General features: G+C 44.6%; 1 protein-coding gene across 1 annotated transcript in view; it reads right to left on the bottom strand.

The window, feature by feature from the left end:
* ifi30a (IFI30 lysosomal thiol reductase a) overlaps positions 1 to 19,464 on the bottom strand; it is a 34,917-nt gene extending 15,453 nt beyond the window's left edge. Inside the window, exons 1-2 of the mRNA XM_078556240.1 lie at positions 19,250 to 19,464; positions 10,137 to 10,316 (exon numbers count right to left, since the gene is read on the bottom strand). Coding sequence (XP_078412366.1) covers positions 10,137 to 10,316; positions 19,250 to 19,375 — 306 coding nt within the window. The 5' untranslated portion in view covers positions 19,376 to 19,464. The remainder of the gene's footprint in view (positions 1 to 10,136; positions 10,317 to 19,249) is intronic.
* Between the last annotated feature and the right edge of the window lie 700 nt (positions 19,465 to 20,164).

Raw genomic sequence — 20,164 nt, 5'->3', positions numbered from 1 at the left:
TTGTCTTCCATGTTACCCCTGCCAATCTGCTTTGTCCGGTCAACGTGCAGATTAAAATCACCCATGACAATTGTAGCAACCCTCTTACACGCCTCCATTATTTCCCAGTTTATACTTTGTCCTACAGTGAGGCAACTCTTCGCGGGCCTTTAGATGACTCCCATCCGTGACTTCTTCCCCTTGCTATTCCTTAGTTCCACCCAAACTGATTCCACATCACAATCTCTTGCACCTATATCACTACTCAACACCGCACAGATACCTTCCTTTACTAACAAAGCTACCCCATTTTCTTTTCCTTTATGCCTATTTTTCTGGAATGTTGAATATCCTTGAATATTGAGTTCTCAATCTTGGTCACCCTGCAACTACATCTCTGTTATAGATATCAAGTCATATCCTTTTATTTATATTTGTGCCATCAACTCATCTATCTTGTTACAAATGCTGCGTGCATTCAGATAAAGAGCCTTAAGTTTGACTGTTTACCATTATTACTCATTCTGGTTCTAATTTCTGCTGCACTCTTCTGCTTATGTTTCCTGCCCCTCCTGTCACACTTTGATTATCGTTCATCTCTTCACTACCCTGCACATCTGCTCTCTCGTTTATTTTTGATTTTCTAAATTTCCCTTCAACTGAACCTTCCCCCACCCCCTCACCCTGTAATTAGTTTAAAGTCCTATCTACAACCCTAGTTATACGATTCACCAGGACACTGGTCCCAGCATGGTTCAAATGAAGCTCATCCCAATGGAACAGCTCTCTCCTTCCCCAGTACTGGTGCCAGTGCCCCATGAATCGGAACCCATTTCTCCCATACCAACCTTTGAGCCACGTGTTTACCTTTCTAATCTTATTTACCCTCTGCCAATTTGCATGTGGCACAGGTAGTGATCTGGAGATTATTAACTTTGTGATTTTGCTTTTTAAACATATCCCTGAGCTGCTCGTAGTCCCTCAGCAGAACCTCTTTCCTAGTCCTACCTATGTCATTGGTACCTACGTGGACCACGACAACTGGATCCTTCCCCTCCCACTCCAAGTTCCTCTCCAGCCCAGGAGAGATATCCTTAACCTTGGTAGCAGGTAGGCAACACAGCCTTTGGGACTCTGTCTTTGCTGCAGAGAACAGTGTCTATTCCCCTAAATATCCCCTATTCCTACTACATTTCTCTTTTCTCCCCCGACTTGAATGGCGATCTGTACCACAGTGCTGTGATCATTTCTTGCTATCGTACTTATCCCATCTCATATTAACCCTTTCCTTCCTGCCTGTCCTTTCAAAAAGTCACATACCCCTAAATATGTAGTTCCCAGCTTTGATCTCCGTGTAACTATGGCCAGTAACACAGTACTCCAGGTGCGGCCTCACCAACACCCTGTACAGTTGTAACAAGATTTCCCTATTTTTAAACTCCAACCCCCTAGCCATACAGGCCAAAATTCCATTTGCCGCCTTAATTACTTGCTGCACCTGCATGTTAACTTTTTGTGTTTCATGCACAAGAACACCCAGGTCCCTCTGTGCTGCACTTTTTTGGAGTCTCCATTTAAATAATAGTCTGCCTTTTGATTTTTCCTACCAAAGTGCATAACCTCACACTTTCCTACATTAAACTCAATCTGCCAAGTTTTTGCTCACTCACTCACCCTACCTATACCCCCATGTGGATTCCTTATGTCCTCATCACAACATGCCCTCCCACCTATTTTTGTATTGTCAACAAATATGGATACATTACACTCTGCCCCCTCCTCCAAGTCATTAATATAGATGGTAAATAATTGAGGCTCTAGGACTGATCCTTGTGGCACTTCAATAGTAAAGTCTTTCCAACCTGAAAAAGACCCATTAATCCTGACTCTGTCTTCTGTGTGTTAACCAATCCTCAATCTATGCTCATACATTACCCCCAATACCGGGAGCTCTTATCTTGTGCAATAACCTTTTATGTGGCAACTTATCGAATGCCTTCTGGAAATCCAAATACACTACATCTACCGGTTCCCCTTTATCAACCCTGCTTGTTATATCCTCAAAGAACTCAAGCAAATTTGTCAATCATGATTTCCCTTTCACAAAACCATGTTGACTCTGTTTGATTACATTAAGTTTTTCTAAATGTCCAGCTACTTCTTCCTTAATAATGGACTCTAGCATTTTCCCAATGACAGATGTTAGGCTGACTGGCCTAAAGTTTCCTGCTTTTTGTCTCCCTCCCTTCTTGAACAGGGGCATCACATTAGTCATTTTCCAATCCAATGAGACCCTCCCAGAATCCAGTGAGTTCTGGAATATTTCGACCAATGCCGCTACTATCTCTGCAGCCACTTCCTTTAAAACCCTTGGATGCCGGCCATCTGGCCCTGGCGACTTGTCTGCCTTTAGTCCCATTAGTTTCTCAAATACTTTGTCCCTCATGATAGAGACTGTTACAAGATCTTTCCTCCCATTAGCTCCTTCCTTATCTGATATCTTTGGGAAGTTTATAATGTCCTCCACCCTGAAGACCGATGTAAAATATTGGTATAAATTATCTGCCAATTCCTTGTTCCCCATTATCAATACCCCAGTTGCATCCTCCAAGGGTCCCACGCTCACTTTAGCTGCTCTCCTTTTTATACACCCGTAAGCTCTTGCTGTTTGTTTTTATATTTCTTGCCAATTTACTTTCAGGATCAATTTTCTCCCTGTGTGTTAGCTTTTAAGTCATCCGATGCTGGTTCCTAAAAAATTCCCAATCCTCTGGCCTACCACTAGTTTTTGCCCCTTTGTATGCCATCATTTTTGATTGGATACTCTCCTTGACAGCCTTTGTTAACCACAGGTGGTTCATCCTTCTCATTGAATCCTTCTTTTTGACTGGGATAAATTTTTGCTGAGCGTTATAAAATATCTGCTTAAATGTCTGCCATTGCTCATCCACTATCCTTCCCCTTAGTCTATTTTCCCAGCCCCTTTTAGACCACTCTTTCTTCTTAGCTCTGTATCTGCCCTTAATTAAGTTGAGGCCACTGGTTTGAGATCAGAGTTCCTCACCCTCAAACCGAATTTGAAATTCTACCATGTTGTGATCGCTACCTCCTACAGGAGCCTTAACTACAAGATCGCTTATTAATCCCACCTCATTACACATTACTAGATCTAAAATAGTCTGTTCCTGGGTAGGTTCTACAACATATTGCTCTAAGAAACAATCCCTGATGCGCTCTACAAATTTGTCTTCCATGTTACCCCTGCCAATCTGCTTTGTCCGGTCAACGTGCAGATTAAAATCACCCATGACAATTGTAGCACCCCTCTTACACGCCTCCATTATTTCCCAGTTTATACTTTGTCCTACAGTGAGGCAACTCTTCGCGGGCCTATAGATGACTCCCATCCATGACTTCTTCCCCTTGCTATTCCTTAGTTCCACCCAAACTGATTCCACATCACAATCTCTTGCACCTTTATCACTACTCAACACCGCACTGATACCTTCCTTTATTAACAAAGCTACCCCATTTCCTTTTCCTTTATGCCTATTTTTACGGAATGTTGAATATCCTTGAATATTGAGTTCTCAATCTTGGTCACCCTGCAACTACGTCTCTGTTATAGATATTTAGTCGTATCCGTTTATTTATATTTGTGCCGTCAACTCATCTATCTTGTGACAAATGCTGCGTGCATTCAGATAAAGAGCCTTAAGTTTGACTGTTTACCATTATTACTCATTCTGGTTCTAATTTCTGCTGCACTCTTCTGCTTATGTTTCCTGCCCCTCCTGTCACACTTTGATTATCGTTCATCTCTTCACTACCCTGCCTCTGCTCTCTCGTTTATTTTTGATTTTCTAAATTTCCCTTCAACTGAACCTTCCCCCACCTCCCCCCCCCACCCTGTAATTAGTTTAAAGTCCTATCTACAACCCTAGTTATACGATTCACCAGGACACTGGTCCCAGCATGGTTCAAATGAAGCTCATCCCAGTGGAACAGCTCTCTCCTTCCCAAGTACTGGTGCCAGTACCCCATGAATCAGAACCCATTTCTCCCATACCAACCTTTGAGCCACGTGTTTACCTCTCTAATCTTATTTATCCTCTGCTAATTTGCATGTGGCACAGGTAGTAATCTGGAGATTATTAACTTTGTGATTTTGCTTTTTAAACATATCCCTGAGCTGCTCGTAGTCCCTCAGCAGAACCTCTTTCCTAGTCCTACCTATGTCATTGGTACCTACGTGGACCACGACAACTGGATCCTTCCCCTCCCACTCCAAGTTCCTCTCCAGCCCAGAAAGATGTCCTTAACCTTGGTTGCAGGTAGGCAACACAGCCTTTGGGACTCTGTCTTTGCTGCAGAGAACAGTGTCTATTCCCCAAAATATCCCCTATTACTACGACATTTCTCTTTTCTCCCCCCACTTGAATGGTGATCTGTACCACAGTGCTGTGATCATTTCTTGCTATCGTACTTATCCCATCTCATATTAACAAAGCTACCCCGCCACCCTTTTCTTCCTGCCTGTCCTTTCAAAAAGTCACATACCCCTGAATATGTAGTTCCCAGCTTTGATCTCCGAGTAACTATGGCCAGGATTTTCCAGTCATTAGGTGGGCGCGGCAGGGGTGAGTGGGAGTGGCTGCGAATCGTACCGACGCCCACGATCGGTCAATGACCACCGTATCATGTTGGCTGGACCATTAATAGCCAGCCAGAATGAACCATGCAGTGTGTGTAGGGGGGCGGGCAGGAGAAGGGCGAGCGTAGAACTTCGTGCATTCGCACAGCTGCGCACAATAAAAGCCCCCTGAAGCAGAGAGCTGCCTCAGGGTGAAACTTTTTGAAAATAAAAAATAAAGAGTTTAAAAATGTTAATAACATGTTCCTGCTCACGTGACTCTGTCACATGAGCAGGGACATGTTACAAATTAGTTTGAAAATTTTTTCTTTTTCTTTATTTGCTGTTGAAAACCTTATCCCACCCATGGATGAGGTTTCGCAAAAAAAATCCAAAGGTTGCTTGGCCTTTTTGCCTGCCCACCAACCGTAAGGTTGGATGGGCAGTGAAAAATTTCATTAAGTAAATCTTTATTGGCGTTAATTGCCGGTGGGTGCGCTGTCGACTCCCGCGCATGCTCGCTGACTGAAATATTGCAAGTGCGCGATGATGTCAGGACGTTCGCCTGACATCGTCGCACATCATTTTACACTCGTTCGGGTCGGGCGCACACACGCCCGACGAGCGCAATATTCTGCCCCATGTCTCTGTAATGTATAAGGTCATACTCATTAACCTCTATTTGTGCCGTTAATTCATTTATTTTGTTCTGAAAATTACACATATTTAAGAGTCATTAATTTTGCCTTTTTACCATTTTTCCCCCCTTTGACCCTATTTGCTGCATTTCTTTATGTTTGTACACTCTGTTCCTTCCTATCACACTCTGGGTATCATTAACTAAATAGCTGCCCTGCAATGCTGCCATAGCATTTCGCTTTTTAAGCCTATGTATCCCCTTTCTAGAAACCCCCCCAGCCCCGCCTCTATTTAATTTAAATCTCTCTCCACAGCCCTAATTGTTCGATTCTCCAAGACACTGGTCCCTTTATCAGGGTCAATTGGCTTGCCAGCAAGCTCACCTGCCTACCATGTTATGGGGTGAGCTGGGGAGCGGGAGGGAAGGTGGTAGGTTGGGTACCTGCCCTTTTGGCACTCCCGCCAATATAATAGAAGAGCGCTCACCAACACTCTATGTTATTCATAATCAAGATTGCTCTTTAATAAGTAGAGAATTTTTTATAGCTTTGCGGCTTCTTTATTTACCAATAACAGTGGAAACCCAAGGTGACCCAGAATGGTTTGAACTAGTCTCCATCGAGAAAACTCCATACCTGCAGCCATTGGAGGACATTCTGGAAATTGTGTTACTCTGAGGAGAGGTGGATGCAGATGGAGCTTGGACCACCACTCTCCAGCTAGAGGAGGAAATTCTCGACCTTGCATTACTTTTTGAGGAGAGAGTGGATGAGGACAATAACCAAGATATCACTAATGTGTGTGACCAGAACATTACTGAACAATGTGACCAAGCTGCCAACCCACCTGATTATTCTGGTAAGGACAGCAATGACATTGAATAACCTGGTGCAGGCACTGACTTTCATGAAGAGAAACAAGGAACAGAAGCTCCAACAATGACCAAGGAGACCAATGCAGAACATAAAACTGAATCCTCAAGCCTGGAGGTCAAGGCTGAAGAGGAAGTGACTGAGACCTGCTAATACACTAGCTATTGATTTCATACACACTTCAGATGAATGAGGAAGTGTGATTTCTCTGAATCTAGAAGAAGCAGAACAACAACCTAATCCAGTAAAACACTGTATAGTAACAGAACCCCGAGGTAATAGTGTATTCAGCTCTAGTCCGGGTGTTGCCTTGACCACTAAAGCTCTCCAGATGCCAATACCTCGTGAACAGCAAACTCACACTGACATGAAAGCAGAGTGTGCACATGCTGACCAACCAGCAGCAGAAAGACAAAACCCCTCAGTTTTAACAAAGTATCATCAACTCCACTTGAGAATAATTTTCATTCTTCAGTTTGTTCCTTCAAGAGAGCAGCCAGCAGCACAATCGACAAAGGGAGTACAAGTTCGAAAAAGAGAGAGAGACAATGTCTGTTCATCACCTTTATGCTGTACACCAGAAACAGGAATCTCTGTCTACTGATTCAAGTGTGTTCTAGGAAGAATATGGAGAGCATAAGTTCCACACATCCTCTTAAAAGCCAAGAACATAGTTGGAGATTGATGCCATCAATACAAGAGACTGTGAAGGGGAAATGGGTGGGGGGTGTGGGGATGTTGGATGTTTAAATAGTTAATGAGTAGGATGAAAGACTTGGGGAGGAGATGTAGTATAAAGGGTTAACAGCTATTATGCTATTGACTAACAGGGTGGCAGGGGGGTGGGGGGGGGCATTATGCCAAGAATACAAAATGAGGAGAGACTCTTAAGAGTCATGAGGACTCAAAACGTTAACTCTGTTTCTCTCTCCACAGATGCCGTTAGACCTGCTGAGTTTTTCCAGCATTTTCTGTTTTTGATGCAAAATAAGGCTTGGCTGAGAGCCCAGATACCCATTAGTCTGTTGAAACAGCTACCCCCAGGGGAAACCATTGCTTGATTGACAATTCCTTCTCCGAGATCTATTCTGTCAATTGTTTGTGGTTTCCACTATTAATATTTTAAAGGCCTGGATGGTTGACACTTTTAACGATTGTAGTAAAAGTACTTTTTTTTTAGGAAAGCATAAACTTCAAAATAATTGGCATTTTTTTTTTAAAAAAAGCTTTCCCATACATGGGGTTGGATTTTGCATTTCCCTGCCAGGCATGTTTTCGGTGTTTTGGGGTGGAGAGGAGTGGGGGGGGTGGGGGGTGGGGGGGGTAGGCGGTGTGTGATGTGCCAATAGGACGGGTACCCAACCTACCACCTTCCCACCCACTCCCCAGCTCACCCCATAACACGGTAGGTAGGTGAACCTGTTAACAAGCCAACTGACCCTGATAAAGGGACCAGTGTCTTGGCGAATCGAATAACTAGAGCTGTGAAGTGAGCTATAGAGGCAGGGGGAAGGATTCTGGAGAGGGCATACATAGGCTTACAAAGCAAAAGGCTATGGCAGCCTTGCAGGGCAGCTATATAGGTATTGATACCCAGAGTATGACAGGAAGGGACAGAGTGTACAAACATAAAAAAGCAGCAAATAGGGCCAAAGGGGGAAAAAATGGTAAAAAGGCAAAATTTATGACTTTTTACTAAAAGGTGTTCAGTATTCACAACAAAATAAATGAATTAACGAGTACATCTGCCCTTGGACCTAGAGTGGAATTGGCCCCTCGACTGTGGAGTCAAATGGTAGGTAGCTGGAGAAACTCAGGCTTCTGATACTGTACTGTATCAGAAAGGATGAACACTCCTGCTCCCGTGTCCAATTTAAAATTGTTTTTGTGGCCATTGACTATGATCTTCGCATTCCAAAATGTCTCTTTGGATTTTGCAACTTCCCCCAAGAAAGGCACTGTGTGTTCCTCTGTATTTTCTATTCCTTGGACACTACTTGATCCAATTGGTCTCCCTTTAAATGTTGGTTTTCTGGAGTGGCTTTATAATGGCCGTGCCTCCTGCAGGAATTACACTCTGCAGTATGGTGGGACAGTCTTTGTGTCAATGGGATTTTACTGCATCACAACAGGAACACTGGGTAATGGTGGTGACCACCCTCTTCTCATTCTGGGTCTGCTTTTTAGTGGGTGTGCTGGTACATTTATTGCTCACAAACTGGACTGAGTCAATAGTCTAATTAACCCTGGATTAAAACTGCTTCCTTAGCTCAGCCTGTCTCGCTAATTGAGCTACCTTGGACAATGTTAGGTCTTTTCTGGACCGCAGAAAATCAGGTAGGGCTTCATCAAGCACACTCACCACAATGTGGTCTCAGATGAGTTCCTTCTTTAAAGCCCCATTCTCTCAACTATCAGCCAATACAGGTCATTACTGAAAAAAAAATCAATACTTTTTCCAGATTCCTGAGTGTGCCTGTTAAACATTGCCCGGTCTATAGTAATGTTCCTCCAAGGACTGAAATATGAATCAAAGGCCTTCATAATCTCCTTATAGGTTGCTGTGTCCTCATTAACACCCTGTCTTATTAAAATGTTGTCTGCGCTGCAGCTAATGGAATGAAGGGGTGTGCTGACCTGTTCTTTATCAGGCTTCTAGGCTAATCCCAAAGCAATCGTATATCCGTTGAACCTACAACACCAGGTTTGCCGGTGTGCTGCTTGGCCAGGACCTTCCAGGAGTGAGGTGGAGGTAGGATTTTTTTCATGATGGTCTGTTATTTTAATCAACTGTCTTGGGATTCCAGTGGCACTTTTCCTTCTGATACTTTGCCACAGTTGTTCCCTCTCTGTTTTATTTTCGATGGCTTTCACTTTCCCGCTACCAGCAGTTTCTTTGGGAATCCTTGCTATTTGGTAAGTTTACTGCTGCCACCATTAAATATCATCAGAAATGGTCCAGGGTGTATTTAACGGAGACGATTGGAAATAAGACATCTAGGAACTTCCAAATATTTATCAACTATATACAACTATGTACAGGATGGATAAGCATGAAGCTCCTTCCAGAAGCATCTCTGAGTCCCAGTGACACATGATCTGATATCACTGATGATGTATTTTAGCTGTTAGCATAATAGCTATTAACCATTAATACTACAGTCAAGAGGCTAGAATTAGAGGATCGCAGGTATCTTCGAATGTTGTAAATTTGGAGATTACTGAGATGGGGAGGGGTGAGGCCATGGAGGGATTTGAAAACAAGGATGACAATCTTAAAATAAAGATATCGCTTGGCTGAGCCAATGTAAGTCAGCGAGCACAAGGGTGATAGGTGAACAGCATTTGGTGCACGTTAAGACGTGGGCAGCAGAGTTTTGGATGATCTCAATGTTATGGAGGGAACAATGTGTGAGAGCAACCAGGAGTGTGTTGGAATAGTCAAGTCTCGAGGTAACAAAGGCATAATTGTGGATTTCAGCAGAAGATGTGCTGAGGCAGGGCAAAATCAGGTACTTTGTGGTACACCAGAGGTAACAGTGCAGTTACAGAAAGAGAAGCCATTGCAAGTGATTTTCGAGCTATGATTAGAGAGACAAGAATAGAACCAGAATGGGATAAGAATGGGCTGAATACTTTCCTTAGCACATTAGACTAACTATACAGAGTTTGTCACTAACTTATAAAAATATAAATCCCACCTTTGTTACTGAGTAAAGTTGAACCATGATGTCTGCTGAACTCAAGTCTCCCTTATTCCTTTTTTGATTGAATTTAGATTGTACAGAAACAGAAGTTATGAGTTAGTGGAATTGCCACAGGATCCTGACCTCTCTCTCCTTCATTGCCTGGCTTCATCTCTTCTTTCCTCCTTCCTCACCCAGTCTACCTATGATGGGCGCTGCTCACTTGCCTTTATCTGCCTGCCCTTCCCCCAACCCTCCTGGCCTACCTGCCTCACCTTTGATCTCTCCCCTTTGACCACTGTTACCATAAGTATTGATGTACTTCACCATTGCATTTCCATATGGGATAAGTGTGATGTTCATTATGTCATTCAGCATCAGCCAGGTAGGATAAAGCTGAAGCATGAGAAAGCTACGACATGCTCCACAGAGACTCTCATAGTATAAGCTGATCACAACGGGATCAGCCTTCTTCTTCAGCTTGTACTCCAAGCACTCGTGTTCCACCTATGAGGGGGAGATAGGGAGAAGAGAGAACACAGCAGGTTTTAGTTTAATATCACATGTTGTCCCTAAGAGCAGCAGAAATTTGTTCAACCTCTCTAGCCCGTTTCACTGTTTCATTAGATGAAGGCTGACCTGATCCCCAATTCCATTTACCTTCCTATGATCCAGATCCTTCCACTTCCTCACCAACTACAAACCCATCAACCTCAGTCTTAAACTCCAACTGACTCCCAGCATCCAACCAGGAACAGCATTTCCGAATTTTCACCATCCATTATGTGCAAAAGTCCCTCATGATTTAACCCCTGAATGGTTTAACACTAATTTTAAAATTGTTCCCCTTGTTCTGGACTTTTTCATGGGGGGAAAGGGGGGAGATATAGTTTCTCCCTAATTATTTTGTGATTTTAAAAGCCTTGATCAGAACATCCCTCAGACATCTACACTCAAGAGAATGCAAAGCAAGTTACTTGGGATGACATTGGATATACTGGCCATTTGGCCCAACCAGTCCATGCTAGTATATATTCCCTATTGAGCCTCCTCCCATCTTTCCTCATCTAAATCTATCATCTTAACCCCATATTCCCTTCACCCTCGTATGCTTGTCCAGCTTCCCCTTTAACAAATCTAAAATATTAGCTTCATCCACTCAATGTGGGAGTGAGTTCTACATTCTCACCACTCTTTGGTTAAAGAAGTTTCTTCTGAATTTCCAACTGAATTTCTTGGTGACTATATGCTGGTAAGAGTGATCATTGATCATAAAGGTTTAGATTAGTAATGGAAAAGGGCAAGGAACAATCTAAAGTAGAACTTTTAAATTGGAAAAGCGCTAATTTCAATGGAATGAGAAGAGGACTAAAATGGAACCAAAGACTGACAAGATAAACTAATGGAACAATGGGTGATCTTTAAGGAGGAGATGTTTCGGGTACAGGCGAGGTACATTCCAACAAGGGCAAAAGATAGGGGAACCAAAGCCAGGGCTCTCCTTGGGTGATGAGGGAGATAGAGAATATGGTGGAATGAAAAAAAAGAGGGCGTTTACATGCCAGGTGAATTCTTCAAGTGAGAACCAGGCCGAATACATTGAGTTGAGAGGGGAAGTTAAAAGTAAAATGAGACTGGCAAAGAGAGAATAAGAGAATAGAATGGCAGTTAACATAAAAGGAAACTTAAAATCTTCTAACAGCTTGTAAATAATAAGATGGTCATAAGAGTTGGGCCAGAATTTTTTCAGCCCCATTGGTGCGGGCATCTTGGCAGGGGTGGGGTGGGGGTGGGTGTGGGACAGGGGAACAAAATGGTGAGTAGGCCAAAAATTGGCTTCACACCAGCATGAAAGCACAGACGGATCATCCGATGGTGTCCGCCATGAGGGAACCCCAATCCTGCTGGACACCAGCATGAACCAGCTTTGTATTCCGCTCATGGGATGCAAAGTAAACCTGACCGGAAACATCCCCCACACCAGATTTGCTGTTACACCAGCAGGAAAACACGTCAGCCAGAACACATCTAGACAAGTGTAATGTGAAGTCGGGATTTACTGTTAGGGTATTGCTCAGATCGCGAACATTGGAGGAGCAGAAGATGCTGGAGCCCTACAACTCTGGACCCTGGAGGAACACGTGCATCACACGCTGGCTGGATTCTCATGGACATGGCTCCACTGCGAAGCAGCTTATGGAAGGTGGGAGGCCTCCGCTGATGTCTCAGGTCTGCTTCGGAACAGCATGGTCTTGGCCATGGGCTGCTACAGGTGATCGGCAGGGTGGGAGGAGGAAGAGAGGAAGGTCAAACTGTAAGTGGGAGAGGAAGGTGTCGGGGGTGAGGTTGAGAGGGGGAGGAGGGAGTATGGGGATGAGGGTGTAATGAGGGAGAATGCGGCAAGTGGGGAGGTAGGTGTAAGGGGAGAGCAAGGCGTAAGGAAAGAGTTCAGAGGGGGGAAGGAGTCCAGGAGGAGGAAGGTGTCCAGGAGGTAGGGGGGGAGGGAATAAGAGTGAAGGAGGGAGTAAGGGGGTTGGGGGGGGATGTCCAGGTGAACGTGCAAGGGAGGGGTCTGTGGAGTCAATGATCACCTCCTGGGGAGTGAACTGAGGGTGGGTGTAGTAGGAGGGAATGGTGAGTGTAAGAGGGGGCAGAGGGAACCAGAAGGGTGGGAGGTTGAGGATGCGTCCATAGCAGTAGAAGGGATGGCGAGGGTGGTTGGTGGGGACTGAGATAGACACAGACTCTGGGGGTGGGAAGGAGGAGGTAATTCGGGTCAATGTGGATAGGGGTGGGATTCTCAGGAAGGTAGGGATGGTGCTCATTCACCTGCACATCCTGGAAAGACAAGGGCTTGGGTTGGTAGGTGACGGTGGGGAGGTGGAGGGTGATGTTGGGCGGCGGGTGTGGGGTAGGGGGGCGGTGGGAAGGTGTCCACAGTGATGGGGGAAAGGACATGGGTGACTGGGGGAGGGAAAAGGACAGGGGAGTTAAGCAAAAATCTGACTACGACCACCATTGTCAAAATCAAAAGCGAGCGGATGGCACAGGTTCTGCATGGGAGTGCAGTGGGTAGGCGGGGATGCAGGTCAGCTCAGATGGGCACCTGAGAGAATGCCAGCAGGCAGCATTGAAAATGCTCAGGATATTGAGATGACAGTGATTGAGGAAGGCTCCGCGTGCAGGGGAGAGTGCTTGCACAAGGCTCTGAAAGACCCTGCCACACACACAAATATTTCTCTCCTGAATCACTTGTGGTCCGGCTGCATGCAGATGAACTGCTAGTGGAGTGAGGGTTGCTTCACGCGTGCAACCACGTGATCAGAAATTCTTTTAACTTTTCTAGGCCTACCACTTCTTCTAGGTGCTGCCCTGACATCCGCCGCAGGGGTGGAGACATCCTGTGCAATGTTTGGCCCTGATGCCTCTGATGACCTTGCTGTGCGTTCTCTGGAGAGCCAAGGCCTTGGGGGCCCCTTGGCTGTCCTCCTGTGGGCTAGCTGCTCGCTCTGCAGTGACAGAGGACAGGTTGAGGGGGTCACAGGCAAAAGGGACTTGGAAGGAGCAGACAGCTTCTGAGATTCCCACATGGATGACCCAGAGGTGTCCAGCTGCCACTCCTCCTCCCTTCGGATGCCCGAGAGCCCCGGCCTGACACCTTGAGGGGGAAGGAGGACCTGGAGGGAAGCCGAGGTGCCCTTTTTCTCTCCCGCATTGCCACTGCAGGAACTTACTGACCGCTGCTGCCATCGCCTCTCAGGCCAGATTGATGACTCTGGTGGACCTCCTGCAGCCAGAGCAGGTATAGAGGACATTGCGGCAGCCTTCCACTGTGTCCAGCTGGTGCCCCTGGGGGCTGCAGTCTTCTATGCTTTCAGGGCCTTCTGTGACCTGCAGCAGTCCTGGCCTGTAGACATGAAGTAGGCTGCGTTCTGGTGTGCTTTAAATATAGCGCTGAGCGAGGAAGCGCTGAGGTCACAGTGGAGTGGGCAATCCCAAGCTTGCCCGCCAGCGATCCAGCGTGCTTTCTGTGAATGCATTATGCATGAGGCAGGACGCGCCAGGAATGGGACAATATGGCGTGAAAAGCCGCCATTGCAGCCGGTGGATAAAACAACTTTTTTCCCACCAGCTACTGTACTTTGTGCAAATCTGGGACGGTTCTGCCCTTGGAGTCAGTCCTATAAGAGACAAAGAGGGTGATATATGCTTGGAGAAACAGTGCAAGTCTAGAATACTTAATGAGTACTTTGTATCAATGTTTACAAAGGAAGGAGATGCTAATAACATATTGGTGGAAATGGAGATGGTGGAGGTTAGTGGATGGGGTGAAAATTGATAGGCAAGATGTACAGGAAACGCTGGCTATACTTGGAGTGGATAAGTCACCTGGACCGGATAGGTTTCCATCCCAGGTTGCTGATTGCAGTGCGGGTGGAGATAGTAGAAAATCCTACCATAATCTTCCAAGGGAATAGAGCGTTAGGATAATTGATTTTGATAAGGAAAGATGGAAGGAGGCTCAAGTGGAGCATAAACAGCAGCATGGACTGTTTGGGCCAAATGGTCTGTTTCTGTGCCTACATCCTATATAATCCAGCTGTTCCCCCATAGACATTTGGTCCACTTTGCCCACCTCATTCCCCAGCACCAGATCCAGCAATGCCTCTTTCCTAGTTGGACTAAGAACATATTGGTCAAGGAAGTTTTCTTGAATACATTTCAGAAATTCCTCCCCCCATTATCCTTTAATGTAACATGATCCCAATTAATATTTGGGTAACTAAACTCCCTCAATATCACCACTTTATGGTTCTTGCATATCTCTGTTATTTGACTGCAGATTTGCTCCTCTCTCTCTCACTCACTATTTGGAAACCTAGAGAATAGACCCATTAGGGTGATCATAATCCTTCTTGGTTCTCAACTCTAACCAAATGGATTCTTTCCTTGTCCCCTCAAGGACATCCTCTCTGTCCAACATTACAATGTCTTTCTAATCAGTACAGCCAACCCAGCCCCACTTCTTATCTTTTCTGAACACTTTGTATCTTTGAATATTAAGCGCTCAGTCCTTACCATTTTTAAGCTACGTTACCATTATTGTTTCTACAATGTATTCCCACACAGCTATTTATACTTGTAACTCACCAATCTTATTCATCACACTTGGTGTGTTTACATATCCAAATTCTGTATTTCTGTTCTTAGTAGTTTAGTTTATTCCTATTCAATATGAAACTATTTCCATAAAAGCAAAATACTGCAGATGCTGGAAATCTAGAAAAAAAGCAAAAATACCTGGAAAAACTCAGCAGGTCTGACGGCATCTGCGGAGAGGAACACAGTTAACGTTTCGAGTCCTTATGACTCTTCATCATCACTAAGGAAAAATAGATAAGAGGTGAAATATAAGCTGGTTTAAGAGGGGTAACCCCCCCTTAAACCTGCTTATATGAAACTATTTCCTTTTGGACTAGTACTGTCCAACACACTCACTTTATGCAGCTTATTCCTCCTTTCTATTTCTATATTCTGGTGCTCATCCCCCTGCCAATTTAGTTAGAATTGATTAGATTGGCATTAGAATTAAATTAAATTAGAATTCCAACAGACCTATTTCTCCAAAGAACTCCGGCAACTTTATACCTTCTCCTACCAGGTCTAAAGTGCACAAGTCATGTTTTGGACATCCCACTCACCAAAATCAGATCCGATTGAGGCAGCTGCACTTTAACATGTACAGTTGCCTCTGTGAACCATGGATATGGACATTAGAACCCATTCCATTTCCCCTACTCCTGTGAAAATTGTGGAGGCCGGGCTCGAGGGCAGGACTTCCAGGTCTAGGCCTTAGCTACCATTTTCGCAAAGGTGGAGAGCCTCTCAGTCTGTGCAGAGATTCTGGCCTTAATGTTTAAGGTGGTGAATGGGGTGTCAATAAAGCTGGAGGCTTTGTCCTGGATGGTGTCCAGCTGCTTAAGTGCTGTTGGAGCTGCATTCATCCAGGCAAGTGGGGAGTATTCTACCACACTCCTGACTTGTGCCTTGTCGATGGTGGACAGGTTTTGGGGAGTCAGGAGGTGGGTTACTCGCCACAGGATTCCCAGCCCCTGGTAACCCCAGTTGATAGTGGGGGATTACAGGGTAATTTGATAAGATGGATTCAAAATTGGCTTAGTTGTAGGAGGCAGAGGGTGATGACAGAAGGCTGCTTTAGTGACTGGAAGCCCGTGTCCAGTGGCGTACCACAGGGATCTGTGCTGGGTCCCCTATTATTTGTCATTTATATAAACAACATAGATGACTATGTGGGGGATAGTATTAGTAAGTTTGCGGATGACACAAAGATTGGCCAGATGGTTAACAGTGAGGTTGAGTGTCTTGGGCTGCAGGAAGATATAGACGGGATGGTCAAATGGGCAGATAAGTGGCAGATGGAATTTAACCCTGAAAAGTGTGAGGTGATACACTTTGGAAGGAGTAATTTGACAAGGAAGTATTCAATGAACGGCATGACACTAGGAAGTTCTGAGGAACAAAGGGACCTTGGCGTGTGTATTCATAGATCTCTGAAGGCAGAGGGGCACGTTAGTGGGGTGGTGGAAAAGGCATATGGGACACTTGCCTTTATCAATCGAGGCATAGATTACAAAAGTAGGGAGGTCATGTTGCAGTTGTATAGAACCTTGGTGAGGCCACAGCTGGAGTACTGTGTGCAGTTCTGGTCGCCACATTATAGGAAGGATGTGATTGCACTGGAGGGGGTGCAGAGGAGATTCACCAGGATGTTGCCTGGGATGAAACATTTAAGTTATGAAGAGAGGTTGGATAGACTTGAGTTGTTTTCATTGGAGCAGAGAAGGCTGAGGAGCGACCTGATCGAGGTGTACAAGATTATGAAGGGCATGGACAGAGTGGATAGGGAGCAGCTGTTCCCCTTAGTTGAAGGGTCAGTCACAAGGGGGCATAAGTTCAAGGTGAGGGGCAGGAGGTTTAGGGGGGGATGAGGGGAAACACTTTTTTACCCAGAGGGTGGTGATGGTCTGGAATGCACTGCCTGGGAGGATGGTGGAGGCGGGTTGCCTCACATCCTTTAAAAAGTACCTGGATGATCATTTGGCACGTCATAACATTCAAGGCTATGGGCCAAGTGCTGGTAAATGGGATTAGGTAGGTAGGTCAGGTGTTTCTCATGCGTCGGTGCAGACTAGATGGGCCGAAGGGCCTCTTCTGCACTGTATGATTCTGTGATTCTGTGTGATTCAGCGATAGTAATGCCATTGAATGTCAAGATGTGATAGTCAGATGCTGTCCTTCTGGAGATACTCATTGCCTGGCACAGTTGTTACTTGTACTTACTTGTCTACTTTTAAGTAGAGCCAGCCTTTTAGTACTTCCTCTTTATATCAATTTTTATCCTTACAGTATCTCAGCTACCCTCTTCTTTCATTGTGATTTTGGCAATATCATCTTTCTTTGTAAAGACACGTGCAAAGCACTCATTTAATATCTCAGCCATGCCCTCTGGGAAGAAGGGAAAGATTGCATTTATATAGCACCTTCCATAACCACTGGAGATCTCAAAGTACTTTATGGCCAAAGGAGTCTTTTTTTGACATGAAACCACCGTTGTAAGAAGCACAAAAGCTGATTTATGCACAGCAACCTCCTACAAATAGCACTGTGTTAATGGCCAAATAACCTATTTGGGATGTTGATTGAGGGATAAATATTGGCCAGGATACCAGGAGATAACTCTCCTGCTCTTCTCTGGAACAATGACTATGGAATCTGTCACATACACCTGAGCGGGAAGACGGGGTGTCAGTTTAACGCCTCTTCTGAAAGACAGCATCGCCAACTGTGCAGCACTCTTTCAGTACTGCGCTAGAATGTCAGTTTTGATATTTGTGTTCAAGTCCAGGAATGGAACTTAAACCAACAATCTTGTGAATCAGAGGGCAAAGTGCAACCAACTAAACCACAGCAGACACCGTACTTGCTCTTTGCCCCTCGCATTTAACTAGGGGCCAGCTGGCATCAGTGGATCTATGCTTAAGCACTAATTAGTACATTTAGAAGAGCAAAATTGGGTTTCAATTTGTCTAATTACCCGAACTTCCTTTAATGTTCCCGTCTGAACTCACTTCTGTCTCTAGTGTCCTCGCAAACTACCGTCTCATCTACAACCTCTCTTTCCTCTCCCAAGTTTTTGAACGTGTTGTTACCTCCCAAATTAATTTGCATCTTTCCTGGAACTACATGTTTGATTCCCTCCGACAGTAATGACAACCTCTGTGTCTGTGACAAATAAAGGTTTCCTCCTTGTGCATCTCGACCTGTTTGCAGCCTTTGACACGGTTTGACCACACCATCTTCCTCCAACACCTCTCCACTGTCATCCAGCTTGGTAGGGCTGCTCTCACCTGAATCCATCCTTGTCTAGATAATCGTGGCCAGCGAATCACTTACAATAGCCTCTCTTCCTGCTCCCACACTGTTACCTCTGGAGTCCCTCAAGCTTCTATCCTTAGCCCCCTCCTATTTCTCATTTGCATGCTGCCCCTCAGTGAGATCATCCAAAAGCACAGTGTTAATTTTTACACGTACGCCCAGCTCTACTTCACCACCACCTCTTTCTGCTCCTCCACTGTTGCTAAATTATCAGGCTGCTTATCCGATATCCAGTATCGGATGAGTAAAAATTTCCATCAACTAAATATTGGGAACACTGAAGATCTTTTTTTCAATCCCCGCTCCAAACATTGTCCCTTAGCTACTGAAGCCATCCCTCTCACATGCAACTGAGATTAAGCCACTCTGTTCCCAACCTTGGTGTCACATTTGATTCTAAGATGATCTTCCAACCTTATATTAATGCCATCACTAAAGCCACCATTTCTACCTGTATAACATTGCCAGTTTTCCTGCTACCTCAGTTCATCTGCTGCTGAAACTCTCATTCATGCCTTTGCTACCTCTAGACTTCACTATCCTAGCTGGTCTGCTACATTCTACTCTCTGTAAACTTCAGGTCATTCAAAGTTTTGCTGCTCATGTTTTAACTTGTAACAAGTCCTGTTCCCCTATCAACCCTGTTCTCTTTGACCTACATTGGCTCCCAGTCAAGCAACGTCTTGACTTTTAAATTCTTCTCTTTTCAGAAAGATGACTTTGAGCAATGTGCAAACAATGCCTTTAGCCCTCTGACCCTATAACGAGCGATTCTGCCTGTAGATCATGTGAACTTTGCTTGTCTCTTTAATACTTCCACAAATCTTGGAACAGTAAACTGCTATTTTTGCAGGAAATAGTTTTAAAAAAGACACAAAATATGTAAATTTGGAAAGCATTCAGATTAAATTCCAATTTAAAGACAGCTTTGTTATAAATCATAGTTTAAGAATTTAATCAGCTTTCAAAGCTCAGAACTGTACCTGACAGGCAACTGCGATTTGATATGAGCTGCACCATTGAGCAGGAGGATAATTACAGGGTGGTCTTGCATCAACCTCTCTCGCTGCCCAGAACAGCAGACACACCACGGCAGCCGTAACCTTCATTCTTCTCAACTGATTTAAAACAAAGCTCAGGAATCACTAGCAATGCCAGGATGTAGAAATGACTTCCTGTGCTTTCACATGACTGAGTTGAAAGGTTAACCTCTTGGGTGCTGATTTCTCAATCACTGCAACTGTACAAAGTCAAACTCATCTGACTCATTCTGAACTTCCATAAAATATAATTCAACGAGTATGCAAAAATGATAGCAGGAGAAAAAAACAACTAGTCAATTGAACTTCCTGTTGAACTGTGAATTGAACTAGTCAATTGTAAGCTCTTTACTTCTATTTTACTTTTTCTTATTTTAGTCCTTTTAAAGATGATTCTTTTTATTTTAACAAATGATTCTGATTTACTAAGCAAGTCAAAAAGATATCCCATTGAATCAATTGTGCTGAATTAGAGAGTGAGGAGTGTCTCTCATTATCTTAAAATCCCACAATTTGTATAAACTACGTCCTCCAGAATACTCCAATATCCCTATGCCCCAATACCCCCATTCTCCAATATATCAGTAACTGCAAGTCCATTATACCCCCAATAATTTTCCTGTCCCTGCTTCTCACATGCCCAATTCTGCAATTCCTCCTGTGCCGCTGATTCTCATCATGTTGGAGGCACAAAGGAAGATGGTTGTGGTTGTTGAAGGTCAATCATCTCAGTCCTAGGACATCACTGCAGCAGTTCCTCAGGGTAGTGTCCTCGGCCCAACCATCTTCAGCTGCTCCATCAATAACCTTCCTTCCATCATAAGGTCAAAAGTGGGGACGTTCGCCGATAAATGCGAT

This window comes from Cetorhinus maximus, chromosome 13 (genome assembly GCF_964194155.1).
Source record: "Cetorhinus maximus chromosome 13, sCetMax3.hap1.1, whole genome shotgun sequence".
NCBI lineage: Eukaryota > Metazoa > Chordata > Chondrichthyes > Lamniformes > Cetorhinidae > Cetorhinus > Cetorhinus maximus.
The sequence above is the reverse complement of the archived record's forward strand: the minus strand, read 5'-3'. Positions and strand labels throughout refer to the sequence as shown.